This window comes from Pelophylax lessonae (genome assembly GCF_965119305.1).
Source record: "Pelophylax lessonae genome assembly, chromosome: 3".
Classification (NCBI taxonomy): Eukaryota; Metazoa; Chordata; class Amphibia; order Anura; family Ranidae; genus Pelophylax; species Pelophylax lessonae.
The window spans coordinates 417,733,229-417,758,202 of record NC_138770.1 but is presented as its reverse complement, the minus strand read 5'-3'; the positions used below and the strand labels follow the sequence as shown (position 1 = coordinate 417,758,202).

The 24,974-nt window shown below is 39.6% G+C and overlaps 1 protein-coding gene across 1 annotated transcript in view; it reads left to right on the top strand.

Moving 5' to 3' along the window:
* Positions 1 to 24,974, top strand: part of TRDN (triadin) — a gene marked incomplete at its 3' end in the record, with an annotated part of 647,190 nt that overhangs the window by 251,065 nt on the left and 371,151 nt on the right. The window contains exons 15-21 of the mRNA XM_082250910.1: positions 3,430 to 3,489; positions 7,573 to 7,626; positions 9,689 to 9,760; positions 12,984 to 13,031; positions 14,951 to 15,010; positions 16,999 to 17,058; positions 21,625 to 21,822. Of these exons, the coding sequence (XP_082107036.1) occupies positions 3,430 to 3,489; positions 7,573 to 7,626; positions 9,689 to 9,760; positions 12,984 to 13,031; positions 14,951 to 15,010; positions 16,999 to 17,058; positions 21,625 to 21,822 (552 nt within the window). The remainder of the gene's footprint in view (positions 1 to 3,429; positions 3,490 to 7,572; positions 7,627 to 9,688; positions 9,761 to 12,983; positions 13,032 to 14,950; positions 15,011 to 16,998; positions 17,059 to 21,624; positions 21,823 to 24,974) is intronic.

Genomic DNA, 24,974 nt, shown 5'->3' with positions numbered 1-24,974 from the left:
CCCATTTCCTCTCATCAATCTCAGCGAAAGAGACTCCCCCCCTATCCTTTACGGAATATGAGGTATGGTGTTGCAACTCCAGGGAACAGAGAGGGGGCATCTCTCTGATATACCTGTCACTTGCTTCCATAGGGGACAAATTGCCTTATATGAAGGCCTGGGAATTGGAGTTGGCGGAATCTTGGGATGTGGAGGAATGGGGCAGGGCATGCTTCCGATCTTTTCAAGGGATAGGCAGCGTATCTTTAATGGAAGCTAGCTTAAAAGTCATAACCCGCTGGTACTTGGTGCCAACGAGGTTGCACAGAATGTATCCTTCCTCCTCACCCCTGTGTTTCAGGGGATGTCAGCTCTCAGGGTCCATGATCCATGTATGGTGGGAATGTCCACGTATAAGAGGCACTTGGGATCGGATCTTTCATATGATCTATAAGGTCACTAACCACAGAATTCCAAAATCGGCCCAAATAGCCCTACTAAATACACTAATTCCTGGGGTGCCGAAACACACCCAAAAGCTGATTCTATACATTTTACTCTGCACTAGGCTCTCTATTGCAGGAGCTTGGAAGAAATCTACTGTCTCTATCCGGAAGATTCGCAATAAGATCACATGGGTTATGGCCCAGGAGAGATTGGTGAGTGTGCTCACGGACACTGTGTCGAAATTTGAAAGAATCTGGGAACCTTGGGCCACATATGTGGGAATCTCATTGGTTCCCGGCGTGCACCCGAACTAAATGATAACCATCTGCGGCCCTGGAGACCGGCTGTTCTTTAGCGTTTCTACTGCTTTTCTTTTCCCCCTCTTCTCCTTTTCTCCATTTCCCCCTGGCCTCTTTCTTTCTTCTCCTATTTTAGGCCAGTGGGCCTTTTTGCCTGACTTCATTGAGATAACTTTCACTTTTCACAATGAACCACACGACGAGGGGTTCTGTTTTTGTTGCTAGTAGAATTCCTTTTGGTATATGCTAAATACAGTTTATGGGGAAGATGGGTTTGAAGTTCCTCTCTCCCCGGGTTATCTAGTCGATATTATGTTGTGGCTGGTCCTGACCTCTCTGCCACCTAGATACTGTTATTACCTCCCCTCCCAATAGGGCTATGGGGATCAGGACCAGGAAGTTATATGCCAATGAGGCTCTTTATACTGGGTTATGGACTTCACTACAGTACTCCAGTTTAGTAAGGGATATGGAAACCATCTCCCTCTTATCCTAAAGTAAGCTTTAGTTCTGCAAATGGGATGCATACGCTTCACAGCTGATTTGTACCATTCTCCCACTGTTGTAGCATCCTTCATGCTAATGTATTAAACTCCTGAGGCAGTATCTTCTTTTCTCAATAACCATTCATTATAAGTAGATTACCATTCCCCCCGGGATGCAGTTTTTGCTCCCACTGGGGTATCCCGGGAGGGATGGGGGAATGTCGGATACCTGGCCTGTCGTTAATACCATGAAATGCCTGAGACAGGGATCTGCCTTACTAGTTCTCTAAGTCTATTGACGCCTCTCCTTGTCATTTACTCTAAGTGGAATGTTAAATTTAATGCTGCACTGCTGTTATTGTTTGTAACCTTTTCTTTTCCTTTGTTGAAAAATTCAATAAAAACCATTGAAACTAAAAAAAAAAATACAGAGGGAGAAAAAACCCTGGACTCAGTAAGGGGGGTGGGTAGTTGATATAGAAGTCTCACCACCTCCCAGTCATTAAAGCCTATTTAAAGGTCCTCTTTGGTCAGCTTCACGGGGTTGCAGTGACACCAAACAATATCCTTTTTATTCAAACCTATTCCATATACATTCACTATCTAATGGCCCTGTAATCTATTTTTCATTAAATTGTTTCTTACTGTGTTTTCCACCTCTTTGTAACATCATCTGTGAGTTACTGAACCTCTCCTTTCCCATCTCACTTTCATTTGTTTGAAACAAGCAATGCATGTTAGTTGTGGTTATGTGGTCATGTGGACTACTCTGGATGTACACTACAAATCGCATAGCCCATAGTTCCTAGTGCATCTTGAGAGTGAGCAAGATAGGGTGGCTAGGTTCCTACACACAGTAGGTCCATGAAGAATGAATGTAGCCACCCTCTAACAGGACATCAAAACACATCTGCAAAAAGAGACATTTTGAGATTTGGAGGTAGCTGAGAGCCATAGAAGATATTTTTTTTATAATAGGAATATATACTTAACCACTTGCCGACCACCAGCCGCATATATACTGCGGCAGGCTGGCTAGGCTGCACAAATCGTCATACCTGTAAGGCGATCCACAGGAGTGCTCCTGGGGGCGATCCGCGGGAGCACTCCCAGCCAAGCGCTCCCGCCCCCACTAGGCAGCGGGGATACCGATACATAGTACCAGTGGCACCAATTGCCGCCAGCCACCCGCGATCGCTCCCCGCTGAGAGAGAAGGACAGGCAGCTGTTGTAATGCCTGTGATCCTTCTATATAGGATCACAGGTCTCTATGAACATCAATTTTATTTAGGTACAGCGTTGCAAGACTGCGCAATTGTATGTATGTAACGACACCCCGGGTATGAAAGGCGTTACAGTCGTTTTGGACATTTCATTCCAGAACACAAAGGCAGCTACCGGACACTCCACTCAGCCGAACAAGAAGCCCATACAAATAATCTCCCCCCCCCAAGTATGAGACGAGGCACTGTATTGAGGGTCAAGCAGGAATCAGACTATTTATTGAAAAGGAATACACGCTTTATATACACGTCAGAAGTAATGCAGTCACTGCATGAACAATGACCCAAATCCAGCCCCCAACATCACACAATGGTTACATAACGAGCCCCCAATACACATTACTCTGAGTGTCAATACATCCCTTAGCAGACAACAGGTGAGTTCATTAGCACACTTAACAATAGGTGAATGGAAAGCCACCTCAGACAAGAATATCACAATTTACTTATTCAGACAAAAGCAACATCGTTAGACAGTCGGTCTCCACATTAAACTTCCTGGATGCCCATATTAGGAGTTGTACTTCCTTGTCAGAGACCTCACAATGTACAGGGAATAAAATCTTCATATTTCAAGAGAGACATCATTCCTGAATATCACTGTCCCATTTGGAGCCATCCAAACCATATCCCCAGTGCCCCCCAGTTTCCTGGTCATACCGCGCCCAAAGTGACTCCCGTCACAATGTATAAAATATATATTTTTTTTATAATGAGTTTAGTGTCACTTTAACAAGGAATCTTTGTAATATAGTAGGAGAGCCAAGCTCTGAGACAGGCATGTTGCTTTTTTACGACATGTATTTAGAACATTTATTTCTCCTTGTCTACTACAACTTTTTCACATGCAGCCAGTAAGTTATGGCTGTTGTATGTTTTAATTCTGTGTAATAGTTATTTCCGCAGTCTTTTATTTGTGCATCTATGTTATTTCAGTAGCTGCCAAGGAAAAACCTGAACAGAAGGAAAAAGCAGAGAAAAAAGCTACTGACAAAAGTTAGTACATTTTAATGTTTATAGTTTTCGTTACAACAGAGATATATGTAGGGTTGCCACCTGTCCAGGATTAACCCAGACAGTCCAGGTTTTGAATCATGTGTCCGGGTTTCACTGCTCTTGTACAAACTGAAGCCCATGTAAAACGGGCTTGAGAGGAAGAAACAGTACAAGGCCAGTGAGTTCATATGCTGACAAGAAGCATGCTGATGGAAGGAGATAGCAGAGTGGAAGAGAGATGAACTCATCACTGTGCTGCTTCAACGTTCACTGCCCAGTTACAGACTATTGCTTGGTCAGAATGACTACGGACCTATCAGCAGAAAAACAAAAAGTATGTTTAATAGGAATCTCTGGTTTGAGGGTGAATATTGTAACAAAAACAATTTACTTTATCTTTTATTTGGCTATTCACTTTTATTTTTTTATTTATGTAAATATCTATATTTAATTGTATATTTGGACAGTGTATGAGAAGAAAGGAGCAAATTAACTTCTCACGTATAGCCCCCATTCATAATGACGAATCAAATAGCATGACAATTTGCAATCTATTTCGGGGCAATCGCTGTGTACAAATCAAATCAAATTTTAAAAAAGTAGCTCCTGCTCTACTTTTGGTGATTTTTGGTGCAACTTGCATAGACATCTGAGCATGAAGCCACACAGATGTCATCCAAGTCCCACTGACATTCAACTTTGAAATTGTGCAATTTGTGAAGTTGCACAATTTCAGAGCTGCAGTCAATGAGAACAGGGGATTAATGTTTGACACAAATTGCCTGAATTACCTGAGATCACCACAATCTGTGCTTAATTATCTGCAGTGGAGGGCAAGGGGGACATATAAAAATAAAAAAATCAATCAAAAAGCAGCGCTAACATGTATATAAAAAAATATGAAAATATATATAATGGTGAATGTTATTAGATGAATCCGTGCAAAGTATGATCAATAAATGCAAAATTCATTTATATTAAAGTGCATATAATAAAGTGCAATCATATAATGTCCATAGTGCAAACAAATGCAGTAGTGCAAAAAGATATATTTTTGAATTAAAGTGCAGTCCAAAATGAATGGTTCCCTTAACTGGAATTAAGGTGCTGGAAAGGTGCTCAAAGTAATCCACATAGGTGCCAAAGTGCTCTCAGGAAAGAAACCCCCTATGGGGATGCACTCACCAGATCAAGGATAAAAACAAGCCTTAAAACTGAGACTATATCCCCTGGATGGATGGATGGATGGATGGATACAGCACAGCCTCCAAAATATCTCTGTATTAGCTCCTCTCCACTTTCTCCACGACCATACATTTAAAAGAAGGGGAAGGAGCCAGACATAGCAAAGCCCGTAGGTGTTTTATTTCCTAAAATATAAGAATACTACTCACAAACGTGTAATTGTAATCAGCATTGGAATAAGCAGTCACAACAAGTTGTCCCACTTCCGCGTACGCTGCCGGCGTGTGTTCCACGGTGGTTTCAGGAAGTGACGTCGTGTGATGCTCTTCTGCCAGGAAGTGCGTCAACGCGTTTCTCCCGCCTATTTTGGGGGCGTTATCAAAGACCTTTGATAGGTCCCTGATAATCTTTAAAGAGTACCTTTTATCTGGCCAATGTTATCACATTTTAAACTGAATAGCTGTAAAGTTTTTTTTAACCACCTGCCAACTGCTCACAGCAAATATGCTGCGAGTGGGTGGCAGGGCCAGGTACAGTCATGTCTCTCTTCTGGGTTTGGGGTGCATATGTTCCAAAATCTTCTGATTGGCTGTGTCCAATCACACGCAGAGTTATGTGTTTACTGTAAAAACACACAGAACTCTGTGTACACAGGATCAGCGATATGGCTGTTTCTTCTCCCTGAAAAGCAGGGAGAAAAAAACAGCCAGATTAGTAAGTAAAAGCAGCCCACATTACACTTGTTAGGCACACAGTTAACCCCTTGATTACCCCTAGGTTAACCCCTTCCCAGCCAGTGTCATTAATTCAGTGTCTGTGTACATTATTCTCACTAATTACTGAATTAGTGTCATCAGCAACGGCGGTGTCAGTTAGTGATCCTCACAACCTCAAAATTAAAAAAAAACAGTGGTGATCAAATGCCATAAAAAAAGTTCTGTTTGTGTGAAAACAATGATATCAATTTCATTTGCATACAGTCAGGGCCGGCCTTAGGTGTCCAGGCGCCCTGTGCGAGCTAATTCTGTTGGGCCCCCCCCCCCGCACATTTTCTTGCACCTTTATTTGACTTTTCTTTTTTATGATCACTAATAACTTAGCCCCTTTACATTAGAGACCCCCCTTACACCAGAGACCCCTCTACAGAGCCCCCCTTACATCAGAGGCCCCCCTTACATCAGAGACCCTCACAGAGGCCCCGCTTACATCAGAGACCCTCACAGAGCCCCCCCCCCCTTACATCAGAGACCATCACAGAGCCCCCCCTTACATTAGAGACCCACTTATATTAGAGACCCTCACAGAGCCCCCCTTACATCAGAAACCCCCACAGAGCCCCCCTTACATCAGATACCCCCCACAGAGACCCCCTTACATCAGAGACCCCCCACACAGAGCCCCCCTTACATCAGGGACCCCACCACACATAGCCCCATTTACATCAGAGATCCCCCACACAAAGCCCCCTTTACATAAGAGACCCCCCACAGAGCCCCCCTTACATCAGAGACCCCTCACACAGAGCCCCCCTTACATCAGGGACCCCACCATACAGAGCCCCATTTACATCAGAGATCCCCCACACAAAGCCCCCTTTACATCAGAGACCCCCCCACACAGACCCCCCTAACATCAGAGACCCCCCACACAGAGCCCCCCCTTACATCAGAGCCCCCTTACAGAGACCCCACACACACACAGAGCCCCCCCTTACATCAGAGACCTCCCACACAGAGCCCCCCTTACATCAAGAGACCCCCCCACACAGATACCCCTTTCATCAGAGACCCCCCCACACAAAGCCCCCTTGCATCAGAGACCCCCCTTACATTAGAGACCCCACACACAGAGCTTATTTACCTCACTATGGAGGCTCACGCTGTCTGCAGCTTTTCTTTTTACTTTAAACTTCCCGCCCACACATCCCCGGGGAGTGTGAGCGGGCAGACCCAGGAGGGGAAGGGGCGAGAGGAGGAGGAGAAGGGGCTGGAGGAGGAGGAGCTGATGATCTCTCTGGCGTCCCTGCAGAGAGGAGGAGGGATCTGGCAGCGGTGGGGGATCTGAGACTGTGCTGTGTGAGATTCACAGCTCAGCCCTGCAGCTATAGGAGACTGAAGCACAGCCGCACGGCTGGAGGTAAGCAGCGGCCATGGCCTGTGTTGGCCCTGTCCAGGCCGCGGTTGCCACTTACCTCCCACTATGCGGCCTGATCATCTGTGACCTGTGATGGCCGCACGGTGCCCCTGTTGCCCTTGGTGCCCTGTGTGGCCACACAGCTCGCACACCCCAAAGGCCGGCCCTGCATGATTTCATGTGTTGCATGAGTATCTAATTACTAGTTATAGTAGCACAGTGTTGAATAGCAAAAAATGCCCTGGTCGTGAAGGGGTAAAACCTTCCAGAGGATAAATAGTGAAAGTGCCACCTTTTTGATATTTTTTTGTACCCTAAAATATCTTTATTTTGCGGGCGCATGCAGTTTTGAGGCTTGTGCTACTCTTTCATTTAGGTAGATTGTGTTTGCTTAGCATTTTAACTAGTAGATCAAGCTACAGTTTAGGAACCACTCATGCAGAAATCCAAGTAATGTGAAAGGGTTAACAAACCTTTTTTTGAAACGATAGTTTGGCTGTAAATCCATTTTGAATTTTAAATTGTTATACTGGGATGGGGAAGGAGATAATACAGACAGCAGGGAAGACCTGGCAGGGGATGAAACATTGTACCACTGTTCATTAAATAGAGAAAGTTGTTACATTTTACTGCTTTAGGGTACCTCATTCTTATTACAGGGAGATTCAGGGGATTCATGCACCAAACTTTAGTACCCATCCAAACACGCTTACTGAACACAGTAAGAAGTCATTATTTTCATCGTATTCATTTTTTTTTTTCCAGTAAGTGCTAAAGAAAAAACAGAAAAAAAGTCTGTAAAGAAAGCTCCAATCAAAGGTAACTTTTTTTTTTTTTTTTTTTAGCTCTTAACAAATATCTGATTATTCACAAATTGTATACATAGACAAAAGCTTATTTCTCAATTTTATGCATAAGGCTTGGCTCACACTGCTGCAATACGATGCAGACACCTTTTTTTTTGGAGCCACACAGAACAGAATCACAGTCATTTTGTACCATGCAACCTAGTGCAATCTGGTGCAGGCAAACACACTGCATTTGTGACCTGTGTTTGGCGTGTCATTAACTTTGTATTGACACCTGCAGCAAATTCAAGGGCAGTGCGATTGCAATGTGGTTCAGGAATTCTGCATTAATCGTGGCATTTCCTGCCACGCATAAGTGTGAACCTAGCCTAACTGTGCACAGTTTCTCTTCTGTAACTTTACTATAAATACACAGTGCATCAATATATGTTGTAATTTTGAGATGAATAATTACAAATTTTCTTGTACAGAGCCGCGCTGGTAGTAAAATTCAATTCAATACTCCAAACATTTAGTAAAGCCCAAATGGGATGGAAAATGCTCTTTATCTATGATCACACCATCCACCACTTTATAGTGTGTGATCCTTCAGCTATCGCCACTACCATAGACAAAGTACTCACTGACCAGCTTGCACAGACCCGTCCTTCCAGGACTCAAGGATTGCAGTGATGTCAGCACGTCGCTCCGCCCCATCTGACATTTGCCCGAATCCAGTCAGGAGAGTTTTTTCCATATCTCCAGTAAGAGGTCCTCCTAATCCACAAAACACATCTAAACCTAAGAGGAGGGTTAGATACCACTCTTCTCAATCTCCCTATAGAGGACAGAATGGTGGTAATGTTCAGGATGGGTCTCAATACAATAACTATAGGCATGCCCCCCCCCCGTTTATGCCAATATGGAGGAAGGAATGATGGGCCAAACTTCAAACATAATGTCACCACCCAAAATGGGTTCTTCCTATTGCAGGATAGGAAGGCTCCTAGAAATAGTTACAGATAGGACAAACAGGACAGCCATTGGTATAATGGAAAAACTCCTAATGGGAATGGTGAGATTGATCGACATAATGCCCCTAATGCATAACCATTTCCGTAATGGGAAGGGGGCTGGTCAATTTAACAGACCACTTCCCAATAATCAGGGACATCAGAGTTGGGGTTTTCCCAGACCCAACAGTGTATAAAATAACCAGTCGAACAAAGAGGTGGGGGGGGACAAAGAGTGTGAATGGAGTTGGGATTTAGGGTGGAGCAACGTGCTGACGTCACTGCGATCCTCAAGTCCCAGAAGGATGGGTTGATGCTATTTGCCTGCAAACTTGTTTTTTTTTAAATGCAGGTACACAATTTCTTTGATGTAAGTGAAATCATTTGATTACTTGGAAGAAAGTTTCAGGAATTGTATCCTATGGTAAGCCTTTTACATTTTTAGGATCATATGTGACAATGCTTCCTGGACGGTTGGTCTACATGTCTAAAGGTGTTCCTCGGATGTAAAGGCCCTGGCTGGGTTTAAGCCACAAACGTAATTTACCTTCCACGATGGGAGGTCTGTGCAAGCTGGGAAGAGAGCACTTTTTCTATGGTAGTGGTGATAGCTGAAGGATCACACACTATAAAGTGGTGGACGGTGCGGACACCGATAAAGAGCATTTTCCATCTCGTTTGGACTTTACTAAAACACCGTTGTTTGGAGTATTGAATTTAATTTTACTACCACTCTGTACAATAATATATGATTTAGGACTGTGTTATATCTCAGAGAAGAGTTGCTGCTTTAATGTTCTATATATAATTTAGGCTTTTAGAACAATTTCTATTCCATTTGTAATTTGTAATTACAAATACATGTATTTTTCTTCCTATATAACCAGAAGCAAATCACTCAAACATTCAAATCAAACCCTTTTTTCCCAAAAAATGACTACATATTTTTGGTTGCCCAAATTTCTCGTGAGCTTGGGTCAATATAAACTGTATGCTGTGTGGTCCTCTGGCTCAAAGTGGGCATTACTGTGTATAGGAGAATTTGCCTTACCATAAGTTTCCTAATAATTCTGGTTTCAGAAGTTGCAAAGGAAGTTGAAAAGGAGAAACCTGTAAAAAAAGAGAAAGCTGAGAAAAAGGCCCCAGCCAAAGGTTAGTAACTGTCATTTTTTTTAATATATATATATATATATATATCTATATCTATATATATATATATATATATATATAGATATATATATATATATATATATATATATATATATAATAGTAATAATTATAACAGGAGGGTTTTGATATATTATGTTGTGCTTCTATCCAAACATTTATGTGCCAAATAACAAAGGTGCAGTTTATATAATTGTTTTTTCAAATCAATCCTGAGCTCAAGCCGAAACCCAGCAGCTGTTTATTTACATGTAATAATAGTTATCTGCTGAGAGTTGAAAAAGTAAAAAATAAAAAATAAATTACTCGATCTTTAACCTTGGACATCTGTCACAACGAAATTTATGTGGATGGGTTCATCTCTAGATATTTGGCATTTAGTGGATATGGTACTGATTCAGCACCTGTTGCCCGCTAAAACCTACAGCATTCACATTATACAAATGTAACATTTAGTTAAATACTGTAAAATATTGAAGCATTTGGGAAATATGTGTTTTATTAACATTATAAATAATGTAAGATTCAGTTGAGTCTTGTAATTTGTTTGTTTACAGAAACTCTTGATTAGGCAGTAAGGGAATATTTGTGGTGCCTGGTTTGGATTTTGAACCTGAAAATAAAACCCCCTCTAGGTATCTAAAACACTTCTCTTTTGAAAGCACTTTATTAAGTTGACAGGGTTCAATGGAGAGGAAAAGGAAACATGACTAACATTGCATAGGAAATGGTACAGGCTTCAGATTTTCAATGAATGGATGATAATAAGCTGCATAGATTTTCTAACCTTCTAAGTCACTAGGTCCACCATACAGTGGTTGGTTGACTGGCCACCTTTGGACATGAAATTGCCATCCTATTCCATGTGTTGATATTCTGACTGTAAAGGAATCTTTCCAATCAATTTTAAATGCATTTCAGGAAAGAAAAAAGTTAGAAATGCTGCACAAATATGTACTAGGAGCTCCTGTGCCCTTGACATGGGACAAGACCCAACTTCTTTGCAAGTGTGCTGACTTTCACATGTTCTCAAGCGTTATTGCAGCAACACAGCTGCATCTGCTGTTGGCAGTTGGTATACTTATCAGAGGTACTGCTGGGTTTTCAAAGGTCTTTAAATCTGGAATAATATCGCTATATATATATATACATATATATATATATATATATATATACATATATATATATATATATATATATATATATATATATATATATATATATATATATATGTATGTATGTATATGTGTGTGTGTGTGTGTGTGTGTGTGTGTGTATATAGAAAGATACAGTATCTCACCAAAGTGAGTACACCCTTCAAAATTTAGTAAATATTTTATTATATCTTTTCAACACTGAAGAAATTACACTTTGCTACAATGTAAAGTAGTGAGTGTACAGCTTGTATAACAGTGTAAATTTGCTGTCTCCTCAAAAAAACTCAACACACAGACATTAATGTCTAAGCCACTGGCAACAAAAGTGAGTACATGTCCAAATTGTACCCAAAATGTCAATATTTTGTGTGGCCACAATTATTTTCCAGCACTGCCTTAACCTTCTTGGGCATGGAGTTCACCAGAGCTTTTGCAGGTTGCCACTGGAGTCCTCTACCACGTCATTGCGCACACCACAAATCATATAAGGAACTAATAATACACAAAACTGCTGGAAAAAAAATCTTGGGCATCAATTTGCTGCCTTACAAAGTACTGCCTGGGTCCAATGGACCCAGTGGGACCCATGGTAGGGCTGGCCCTGCCACCATTTATTTTCCAGCACTGCCTTGACCCTCTTGGGCGTGGAGTTCACCAGAGCTTCACAGGTTGTCACTGGAGTCATCTTCCACTCCTCAATGACAACATCATGGAGCTGGTTGATGTTAGAGACCTTGCACTCCTCCACCTTCCGTTTGAGGATGCCCCACAGATGATCAATAGGGTTTAAGTCTGGAGACATGCTTGGCCAGTCTATCACCTTTACCCTCAGCTTCTTTAGTAAGGCAGTGGTCATCTTGGAGGTGTGTTTGATGTTATCATGTTGGAATACTGCTCTGGGGTCCTGTCTCCAAAGGGGGGGGGGATCCTGCTCTGTTTCAGTATGTCACAGTACATGTTGCCATTCATTGTTCCCTTAATGAACTGTAGCTCCCAAGTGCCAGCAGCACTCATGCAGCCCCAGACCATGACACTCGCACCACTATGCTTGACCTGTAGGCAAGACACACTTGTCTTTGTACTCCTCACCTGGTTGCCACCACACACGCTTGACAACATCTGATCCAAATATGTTTATCTTGGTCTCGTCAGACCACAGGACATGGTTCCAATGATCCATATCCTTAGTCTGCTTGTCTTTAGCAAACTGTTTGCAGACTTTCTTGTGCATCATCTTTAGAAGAGGCTTCCTTCTGGGACAACAGCCATGCAGACCAATTTGATGCAGTGTGCGGCATATGGTCTGAACACTGACAGGCTGACCCCCCCCCCACCCCTTCTACCCCTGCAGCAATGCTGACAGCACTCATACCTCTATTTTTCAAAGACAATCCCTGGATATGATGCAGAACATGTGCACTTAACTTCTTTGGTTGACCATGGCGAGGCCTGTTCTGAGTGGAACCTGTCCTGGTAAAACCCCTGTATGGTCTTGGCCTTCTTGCTGCAGCTCAGTTTCAGGGTCTTGGCAATCTTCTTATAGCCTAGGCCATCTTTATATAGAGCAACAATTCTTTTTTTCAGATCCTCAGAGAGTTCTTTGCCATGAGGTGCCATGTTGAACTTCTTCCAATGACCAGTATGAGAGACTGAGATAGATAACACCAAATTTAACACACCATTCACACATGAGACCTTGTAACACTAATGAGTCACATGCTACTGGGGAGGGAAAATGGCTAATTGGTCCCAATTTGGACATTTTCACTTAGGGGTGTACTCACTTTTGTTGTCAGCAGTTTAGACATTAATGGCTGTGTGTTGTTATTTTGAGGGGAACAGCAAATTTACAAGGTGTACACTCACTACTTTACATTGCAGAAAATTGTCATTTCTTCAGTGTGGTCACATGAAAAGATATAATAAAATATTTACTACAGTGTGAGGGGTGTACTCAGTTTTGTAAGATACTGTTATTTCTTTATATTATTTAATTCCTGTATGCATCTTCAGCACTAATATTTTTTTCTTGTTTTCAGTAATTACAAAAGAAGAACCTGATAAACTTGCAAAACCTGAGAAAAAAGTTGCAGCCAAAGGTTGGTTGTTCCTTATTATTTTAAAAATATTTATTTAGACAGCTATTGTGTGTCATTTAACACCCTACCTAATCACAAACTTAACCAACAATATACATACATGCTGGTCCTAAGATATAAGGGATATGATGCTTGCAGAGAATAGTCTAGAATAGTCAGAGAATGGTCGTGAGATAGCAACAGGATGACATTTTTTGCTGAAGCAGGGAATCCTAGCACAGACCTAAGAGTATTCTCACATCCTCATCTAATTTCCCTTGTGGTTGTGCTTTGCATAAATCTAGTATAAATAATCCGTGTGCTCAGCATACAACTAGTAGTAATATTTGTAATAACTGTCTTTTCTTAAGATATGGGCTATATAACATAGTAAAACCTAATCTTCTTAACATTATACCTAATGATCCTAATGTGACTTTGTCATTCTGAATCAGTGGTCCAAAGCACTGCAATGGTCGTTAATGTGCATACATACTGTTATAAAACAATTTCAAATGTATTAATAGAAACCTACATTCAGCAAATTTTGAGGCTGCCATTACTAACCCCTTCTTTTGATTACAACCTGAAAGTCCTGTTGATCCAGAATCTTCCTGACCCACAATTAGCTTTGCAGATTAGGAATTCTGGCTTCACTCTCTGGATCTTGCATACTTGTTCGGAGGTAATATTTCATAGTATTAAAGCCACAGATGGACAGACAATTAGCATTTTCAGGAAGTCACAAAGTTCGCAATGTTCTTAAAGTGGAACTTCGTTTAACTTTTTTAGGCTCACTTTCCTACAAAAAGATGTGCCCAAGCTTTACATATCTTTTCCACACTCTAGCTGTCTCCAGCTTCTTCCTTGGTCCATCTGGAATTCTGCTTTAAAAAAGATAGGTAGTAATTACTAAATCATTTTGTCCATCAAAAAACTTTTAGATGGGCACCTTAAAGACCACAACATTCACAGATATACAATGTATGGTTAACAGCAAACACACACATCATAGGTTGAACTGGATGGACTGATGTCTTTTTTTTTTTTTAACCAATAATTTTTATTGATTTTTCAACATTAACAAACATTGACTGATGTCTTTTTTTCAACCTCACTAATTTTGTAACTATGTAGCAAGTCTATTCAGAGACGTTAAAATAGGTGCAATGGATTATGGGGTCAATTTCCCCAAAACCTCACAATATCACTAGCCTGATAAGGGAGTACTTTACTTCCTTATGCAGGCCTTTCCCTGCTATTCATAGCAGAGAGCAAAACCACAAACAGCTATTTATAGCACAGAGCAGGTACGTCTATTCACTTTTACTCCATAACACCGCTTGCATTTTAAACTCCACTTAAAAAATGCGGGCCAGGTTCAACAGAGTTTACTCTGTTGAACATTGCAGCAAGAACTTCATGGATGGATAAGTGACTGGATACATGACATGACCTTGATCTCCTCTTACCTTTTTTCTTTTTATTCCCTTCATTTATATAATGGTTTGCGTACTTCAGAGTTTTAAAGCAAGCTAAGTGCAATGTGCATTTTTAAAGCATTACTTTTTTTTCCCCTTAAAAGCTGCAGCATGGTTGTAGTAACATTTTTGAACATTTTCAAAATTCCTACTGTCCACTAGCCCAAGCCACTGAAATGAAAGACTGAAAATACTTTAGACCGAGCAGACATTTGTCAGTACAAAAGACATGTAAGCTCTGAAATCTCTATCCAAAGAACAAGTCAGAAATAAACCAATTCAGCTGTTGCCTACTTTGGTGCTGGAAGATGAATGATATAATCCTTTCTTTGACAATAAAATCAGAATTATTTGAATGGTCATTTAATCATGTTTATTTGAAGTTTTTATTATTACAAAAGCATTTGAACAATCATCTGTTGTGATCAATTTGCTAATATTTTGGCTGCTTAATTTCAGAAACAAAAAAGGAAGAGCCAAAAGAGAAGACTAAAGCTGAGAAGAAACCTGCAGCCAAAAGTACGTATTTATTTTATTTTAATATGTTAAAACATTTGTCTAAGGGTTTGTGTACACAGCTTTAGACTCTTGAGCAAGTCAGATGCAGCATGCTTTAAGTTGATTACAGGGAAAAAGGCTTGTAATTGAGATGGAAAAAAAATCTTGTAATCAAGATTAATTTGAAATCAGTCAGAAATCAGTTTTAGAAGGTGTATTAATGTTAACTTGTTTGTAGGAACAAAATAAAAGCAACACAATGCATGGCAAAAATAACTATAAATGTAGCTGTGAGCTGACTTCAAACACGATTTGTCGTACATTTTGCACAAATTAATATTGGATATAAAGCACAAAATCTGTCTACACTACCTTTAAACTGCAACTCCATTTTTGTTGAGAAAAAACATTCCCCTCTGGATGATCAATATACATTGCAAGGATTATACCAAACTTTGTTGCATATTCCTACCGTTTGTTATTCTGACAAAATCCCCATTTGTCAGCTGTGCATCTGCAGAGCACTAATGAAGAAATCTGCTAGGCCTGCATCCCTTTAGACGCATTCCTATAGGGAGTATCTCACCAAAAACAAAATTTTTGTTGCAAGGGATGCCAGAAATCTGGCTTGTATCTTAGGCCGACTTCTTGAAAAATTGGTGAGCCAATCACCCAACCAGGAAATAATGTTTCTGGGGTGTGGTCAGTACACATTCTGTGTACAGAACAACTCCAGGTAGCCATAATGCATTGCATTTTCAGAAATTTACAGCCGCTGCAGATTGAAAAGGAAAGGTAATTTTTAAGAACTGCCCTATAACACTGTGCTGCCACACTTCTCTGTGCTGAGACATGATTTGCTTTCTACATTAGCATTGTACATCCCCGTCCCATGTAATATACTGTAACTTTTACCAGTGTATTTTAGACCATTAGTGTGCATTTCTAAACCCTTCTGGTTCACTTTACTATGTCAAGGACTGCAGAATTTCAGGAACAGTTATTATTATTATTTTTTTACAGCACTGTACACTGTGTATATATGGCTAAAGACAATAGAAAGTAGTCAGATGTGAATGCATGATCTGATCATGCTCATGGCACACAATCCAAAGAGAGTTACAGACTTCTCTACAACGTGCTACAAAGGACACATTTGATCACCCACAAGATCACCAGTCAACTCCTACCAACTGGCTGGCAGGCAGGCTCAGGGACTATTCACACACATGGGAATAACGCCCCTATTTATATATATACTGTACATTGTAAGGGGGGCAGTCTCAACTGATAGTTGATGGAGTAAGCAATGCACAAGACAGGGGCACCCAAGAATGGTCCAAACAGGGTTGCCATGAACTTGTATTTAGCAAGGCAGTTCAATGCAGGAGCGTTTTGTACAACAATTCAACAGCATAAAACAAACAATCTGAGCAACCAGCTAAACTCAAATCAGTTCCTGACTAACAGGATGCCTCCTAATGGGTTCACCAAAACACAACCCATGTAACTTTTTAGAGTTCTGCCATTACTCAGCATTTCACCAGACAGCAAACTCTTATATAACAGAAAGAGGCAGAGCCACTGAGCCTCAGTCAGCTTATATCTATAAAGACCTATGGACAGCTAACTTATTAGTGAGGTACAGCTAAAAAAAACAATGAACCTAGGAGGCCTCACCCCTCCAAAATCTCTACAAACTCTCTGGGCTCCAGGATCTAAAGCAACACAAATTTAGCTCTGAGAAAACAAAACCTTTGTTTTCTCCATATCTGCAATTAATCCTAGAGCTCTTAATTATGTGATAACTCGGAGAAACATATAGATTGTGCATAATCCTGCTAGTCAGTGCCTCCCAGTGTGTATTTACTGTAAAATCAGTTTGGTTAAGACGTTTTTTTTTTTAAATGGGAAATTATTAAAAATTACTAATGTTCATGGTAATTTTATGGTTTAATGTCAATATACATTTTTCCTACAACCTGTTGTTTTATCCTTTCTTTTTTAAGTAACTACAAAAGAAGAACCTGAAAAAGTTGCAAAACCTGAGAAAAAGGTTCCTGCCAAAGGTCAGTTCTGTTTGTTTTATGTGCATTTGTCTGGAGAATTAAAATTTGCCGTGTACCAGTAAAAGCAAAGGTACAGTTCAGCTATCTATAGACATAATAAATGATAATAAATGAGTCCAGTTGATAATATCAGAGAGATATAAGAGAGGTAGACAGGGAGGGTTGCTTCAATGCTTTATCCCAACGCAGTTCACAATTAGGCTTCCTCATGGGTTCTCCAAGATATGGTCACTGAAAATAGGTAGTTCCAAATGAACACCTCAATAATGTACATATATAAATTCATATAAAATCAATAACTTATGCCAAATCTACACAATATGTAAGATAGGGCAGTGTAAATCCCCTTGAGGGGTACAGAAAGGTCAAGGATTGCAATAATAGTTAGAAGCATAAATGGCAAATATACCCGTACAGGAGTAGTAGCTACCTATACAGGAAAGTAGTTCAAAGGTCCCAATCCACACCCACAAGGGGCAAGGGAAAGACAAATCGTTTTTACTCTCTTACAATGGCACAATGATCTAGGTACAAATGACAACATTGTTACATCAGTGTAAGTAAGGGTTTTCAAACCTCATTTGTAAATGGGTGGAAGGGTCATAATATAGACCACCTTTCAATGTGTCTTTAAAAGTAATTCAAACGGCCCAGCTTGCGTACTCTCAAAATGATGCTAACCTAGATCCATTTAGATGGGAGAGAGAATCTCAATGTAATGACATCATATTCTCCCTGATTTCCAAGGACATGAATGAGCCTTGTGATCCTACCTTCAACACAGATGGAAACAGGCATACTTAGTCCTCAGTGCTGTGGAGCAAAATGTCTCCCAGCCCATGTGCCCTGTGCCTCTGTATTTATAGGGGATATGTTGGTGGCAATCAAGCATCTTTCCCCCACCCCACTGCTTCATCTGTCAGTGTCCGATCAGCAGAATTCACAGGGGTGCTGCTGAATGCACCATTGCGCCTAGTTGGAAGAAAGGTGGAATGCCACCCATGACCATCCCCTCCCACACATCACCCCCCCTTGCCAGAGACCAAATGGAACAGGGAGGGGGAGGAAAGGAGGAGGAGAAGGAGAATGGAAGAGAGAGACCATGTAATCTGCCCCACAGGAGCCATTATCCAAACATGGAGCATGTGATCAGTAATCTAGTGGACGTTGTTAGAATTGTAACTTAGTATGGCTATAATTCAAGAAACAATGAATGGTCTTAGAATATACTCAAGACTTAAGGGATCCCTAACATTATTGATACCACTAAACGGCATGACGAGTCCGCAGACCAAAAATACACATATAGATTAGTCAACAAGACAAACCATCTTTTAGCTAATGTTTTCCCTTTTCTTAGTTTTAATCCCCATCAAGGGCAACCTTATTTATTCATAACTGGCTCAAGACTTTACAGTGAGTAAATCATGTGAATAGCTCACACATCCAAAAGAGTGCTTAATCAGAGACAAAAATAAACCAAAACCCCAAATACGGTCCACCACCCCCCTGCACCAACCAAAATCCGTGCTACATCATGAACAGCATTGTAAAATATGGTACCATTGGAATGTCAATGTTAAATACAACAATTAAATCAAAATGAATGTATAACAACAAAAATAACTATAAGGCAGGAAAAAAGGCTATTTTAGAGAAAATAATTGAAACGAATGTTCTCATTAATGCCTGGTGACTTTGTTACCTCCATCTGGGAAATCCATCGAGTATCCAACTGGAGGAGGCGTTTATCAATGTCCCCTCCTCTGATGGATTTTTCCACATGTTCAAGCGCAAAAAAATCTGATCAAGTCCAGGTTGAAGCTATGATAAAGCCCAACATGTCAGCTTATGGCAGATACCATGTTACCATTCTTAAGTCAAAAACATGGTCTTTTATACATTTCCAGAATGGCCTTTTAGTCTATCCAACATTGAAAGTTTTTCATTTACACTTCATGTAATATACGACTCCTATTGTTTGAGAGGTGATGGTGTAATGTGGGGTCCACCATTGCCCATTGGGTAGATTGATACTCCTTCCATTCCAAACCCATTCACAAAAATTACAACTGCCACAGGCAAACGTGCCCCTGCGCTGATAGAGAGGTGGAAGGGTATCTTCTCTGTCAGTATTCAGCAAACTCTCATATCCCAGAGAGAGGCTGAGCCACTGAGCCTTAGTCAGCTTACATCTATAATGTCCTATGGACAGCTAACTTATTAGTGAGGTATGGCTAAAAAAACAATGGACATAGGAGGCTTCATCCCACCAAAAACTCTGCAAAGCCCTATGGGCACAAGGACACAGACCAGCACAAATTTAGCTCTGAGAAAATAAAATGTTTGTTTTCTCTGTATTACCGATTGACCCTAGAACTCTTAATTATGCGAGAAATGTTGGGGAAACATATCGACCAGTGTTTCTCAACTCCGGTCCTCGGGGCACACTAACAGGTCAGGTTTGCAAGAAAACTGAAATACATCACAGGTAATATATTTTGCTGCTCAGTGATTGCAGTATTCTTGTCTGCATGTCCGCACGGTAATACTTAAAATCTGACCTGTTAGTATGCCCTGAGGACTGGAGTTGAGAAACACTGATATAGACTGTCCATAATCCTGCCAGTCAGTGCCTCCCAGTATGTATAATCAGTTTAGCTAAGAGAAATTTTTTAAATTTGGAAATTGTTAAAAATGACTAGTGTTCATGGTCATTTTATGGTTAAATATCAATATACATTTTTCCTACAATCTGTTCTTTTATCCTTTCTTTTTTAAGTAACTACAAAAGAAGAACCTGAAAAAGTTGCAAAACCTGAGAAAAAGGTTCCTGCCAGAGGTCAGTTCCATTTGTTTTATGTTTATTTTTCTGGAGAATTAAAATTTGCCGTGTACCAGTAACAGCAAAGGTACAGTTCAGCTATATGTATTGTGCTCTAACTGAGCTTGCAGAATTTTAGGTTCACTTTCCTGAGATATCCTCCTAAGATACATTATCACAGCATTCAAAACACGCATATGTGATTGAAGCCTTAAGGCCCGTACACACGATAAGAGAATTGGATGTAAAATTTCATCCAACAAATGATCTGATTTTTGGATCGTTCGTATCGTGCTTTCGACAGCCAATTATACATTTTCGGATGACAGAAACTGAATGTGCAGGCTAAAAAATGATGTATGTATGAAAGTAACCTCTTCACTTTCGATATGAGACTAGCATGCAACAAAAAATTATGAAATGTGTCCAATAATCTGATCATGTGTAGGCTTAATTCTTTTGTTTGGCAGGTGGATTCTTTTGACTGTAAAAAAATAAAAATAAATAATACAGTTTTTATTTATAATATAATTGTCTATGTATTTCTCCTACTGGTTGAACTAGATGGACTTGTGTCTATTTTTCTTCAGTCTATCATAATATGTATCAATGTAACCAAATAAGCTGCCATTTACTACATGGTTGTAATTTACTCTATTTAATCACATTAATTGCTGCTAATATTTGACAGGATTCAATATTAAGTATTTCAGTATTCTGATCTGGAAAACTCCATTGTACATAAAGAGGGTGCCCTAGATCAGATGATTAAGTTAAAATATTTGCTAGTCATTGACATAGAACAGTTTGTGGGGTGACTAGAAACTCCCAAACAGTAAGCATTCTCCCCACAATCAGTAAACATCCCTCTTTACCCAGCTTTTTTTTTTTCCAAATACCCAGCTTTATATCTCTTTACAGTGTACATCCACCTCCTTTTATATGCTCTCCAACCAGTATACATCACCTCTGGGTTTGTGGCCACTTTTTTCTACATACATTGTAGACCTTCACTCAAGTTGTATTCTCCCTATTTTCTACACATTTTGTCGATGGCACATACTGAAGTTTGCCTGTCAGAGTGGCCACACATAGACAGTAAAAGCAGGGTGCCTGTATTTTATATGGGCAGCATATATTTTTATTACAGTTTCTTTTTAATTGGTCAATCCTCCCACTTGGAGGGTGGTAAATGAACAAAAAGTGATTTATCTCTTCAGAATTTCTATGCATATTGAAGTTCCAGGTCTGCACATCTGCTGCCATCATTACAAGGGGCCCTATTCTCCTTGCTGGATTTTTTTTTTTTTTTTTAATATCATTAAGAATGAAACAGGAAAGTGGAAACACTCAAAAGTGAGTGGAAACACCCAAATCTCCTACTGGGTAGGGAGTCTTTAAACCTATCCAAAAATTATGAAAGGGTTTTCTTGCCTCAAGAGTCCCCAAGGGATCCAAGAAGCCAGCAGATAACTTAGTATACCTAAGTCAGTTTGACTAATACCACTTTTAGTTGTACTAACCCTTCAATATAATTATATACTGATGAATAATTTCTACTTAAACAATTTTTGGTTCATGCCTGGGTATTTTTAGTAGATTTAGTACTTTAGCACTGATCCATAAAAAAACGTTGGTTTGTCTACAGTAATTTATATACAGAAGTTATATATTTTTAGGATTAAGTAGAAATGGTCTAAATATAAAGTTAAGAGTTTTTTAAATCTCAATCCCCACTTCAGAGGAAAAGAAAGCAAAGGTCTCTGCAGTAGAGGAAAAGCCAAAGAAAGAAGTAACAGCCAAGGTATCAGAAGCCAAGATATCAGAAGCCAAGGTGACAAAAGACATAAAAGAAGCCAAAGTGGTGGAAGACAGCAAGACTAAGCCTAAACCCAAAGAGGCAGAAAAGACTAAAGTGGAAGCCAAAGATGAGTTGCCAGGTAAAACATACCAAAAGAACTCTACTGAAGATCTCCCAAACAAAGGAGACATTAGTGAATCAGACTGTAAGAATGATCTGCAATCATTTCTCCATCACACTCATAAACAAATGAATAAATAATATGTGTACAGACTGTAGTGGGTTTTTATAGACTAGCGTATTATATAGCCTATCATAAAGGGGCAGCAGCATCATCGTTTTTAGGGTTTTTTTCTGCATCCTGAATATATGCTGCACCGAGGACCAATTAAACATCTCAAAGATAGCTTTAGTGTGGAAGAAAGAACCAAACCAAGTAAGAACATCCTGTTGGCCATCTAATCCTTTTCAAGGAAGTATCCCCATTTCAGATGGATACAACTTTAAGAGGAAACTTCAGACATTTTTTGTTTTGTTTTAGCTAGACTTGGAACCAGTTTTTTAATGTAGGTGTGTCCTTTATTTTGCATTAAATTGTTTCCCTGGCAGAAAGTTTACTGTAAAATTTAATAGTAATCTCTGTTTATGCATTTTTCATTTCTGGTCAGTTTTTAATTTCCCAAGTTTACATCATGCAAAATTGGACCTTAGTGTTAGGGTTTTGTATAGAGGAGAGTTGTGGTTAGGTAAGCTATTAGAGACAAGGCAGAGGTCCTCAGGGATGTTTATTTGTACCTAGTCTTGGCAGAACCAAGAATTACTGGGCTGGAATCCTGGTTCCATTTTCCCTATATTTTCTGATGGTTAGTAAAGTCTTTGATGCTACTGCTGCTCTGATTTATTCATCTGTAGAGAATATAGCGAGGTGTAAACCTTCTTCCAAGACACAGTGGTCACAGTGTCACTTGCTGAATATTCACACACGCTTTAAGCACTGCATAACAAGGTTGCTAAAAAGTACATAAAATAAAAGTTGTCAATTTGCCTAATAAGATAGAAGGGAAAGCTCTGTTGTGCTAAATGTTGTGCTGTATATGTAATTAAACAGTTGACCTGTTTAATTGAAATTTTTATCTGGGAGTCTGTTTTGTGTTGTCATTCTGTGAATAAGCATTTAAGAAATGGCTGCAATACCGTTGCAGATTAATGGCATCAAAGTAGCAAAAAATAGTTTTATCACTTTGTGTGGTGTTTTTTTTTTTTCATATTTCCTTATAAATTAAATGAACTTAAAGTAAAACTTATTTTGGGGAAAAGTATGCTTATGTTTTGTTTTGCTTTCCTAATCCAATCAAAATGTTTTCATTGATAAGGAGATGAATGACGAACCTAATTTACTTAAATCAAATGAATAAGAGCAGGCACAAATCATTACAGTGTGCTTGCACTAATTGCATGAGTGATCCCTAAACCTATGAAGGAAATCCTTTAAGGTGTGATCTTTTTGCCAGGTGAACCTGTATTCACTCTGAACACCTAATCAAGTGTAAAGTTTAAAATTAATAATGAATCCATTCAAATTATTAATTAATATAATTTGCATAGGATTGGGTAATTGAAGCAAATACGAGATAATTCTTTGAGCCACCATAGGCGTCACACACTTTATGTTATGAATGGGCTGCTAAATGTAGGCCATGGTGTGGAGTAAAACAGTGGTTTAACCCTCCTCTTATGTTAGGGTCAGAACCGACCCGTTTTCATTTTTGAATGTCTATAAGTATCACATAAATTTGTTTATTGCATCAAGATTTTTTTACTTTGTCAGGAACCTCCATTTAAACAATTTAATAGAAAAAGAATCCTTTTCACTAAATTATAAAATACTGTGGTGAAAATGAAGACGTTTATGGTGTTAGGGTCAATTCTGACCCAGTTATAATATAGGATTTTAGGACACTAATAAGTGCCAAAACTAAAATTATAAACACTCTCTCTGCTTAGTAACACTGACAGCCAATCACATCTCAACCCTGTGAGCTGTAGTTAGGGAGGGGCCTATCTCTTTGCCTGCTTGTCTGCTTCTCTAAATAAAGTAAAGAAACATAGGACAAATACATTTCAGAGTTGCTGACTTTATTTTACCATTTTTTAAATTTGAAAATGAGAGGTATGCTATCAAAAGAAAGGTCTAAGGGGTCACACGAAAAATATTAAAACCAATCTTTTCAAGGATAAAGAAGCCTAACAAGGTAACCAAGAGGTAAGAAATAAATTGGATGATAAATAATTGTTTTATGGCTGATTTAAGACACGGGTCAAAACCGACCCGTTAACATCATGGATAGTAACAGAAAGCTAACATAAGAGGAGGGTTAAAGTGGACTGTGGATATCTGTTCCCCTTTTTTAAATTAGTCTGTTATTAAAAAAAAATCCTATAGTCTATTACACTTATAGCAGTGTCTGCTTTGCTGCACGTGGTGCCTGGTAATCCATCTATGGTAAAGTCCTCGCTATACACAGACTGTAGGCTTGCGCTATGCTACATCAGCACACACTGACAAATGGCTGCTTGCATGCCATTATTTTATGGTGAAAGGGCTGGCACATAACAAAGCCCCAAGATTGGCATTTCTAAGCTAAACAAAAAAATCCTATCTTGCTAGTTCTAAGGCCATGCAGTGCAATATAATTAGAATGAGAAGAATGTCCTGTGATTGGTAAATTTGGAAAAATTGTTTATATTTTCAAAAATTTAGCACATCTCAATCTCACAATACCTTTGAGCAAGTTAATTTTGTCAGCTAGTATGTGTTCCTTTCTCTTCAGTGAAGCTGTGATGTAAAATATATATCCAGTACTTCAGGGTATGTTAATTATGTGACTGCTCTTTTCTCATATGACAGCACTGGTGCTTTTTGGTTGGTGTAATTTTAGAAATAGAGTCCTTGGCCCTATGTAAGCAGGGGTTCTAGTTAAGGCCTGCAGCTATCCAATAATTTACTGTTGAACCAGTACTAGCTTGTAGAGGTACACGACCCTGTGCATAAGCACTACCAGAATTTATTTTCAAAAATATTGGGACACTTGCTTTTACTCGCACATTAACTTTTATTGGCATACCAGTCTTAGTCCATAGGGTTCAATATTGAGCTGGCCCACCGTTTGCAGCTATAACAGCTTCAACTCTTCTAGGAAGGCTGTCCACAAGGTTTAGGAGTGTGTCTATGGGAATGTTTGACAATTCTTCTAGAAGCACATTAGTGGGGTCGAGCAGTGATGTTAGATG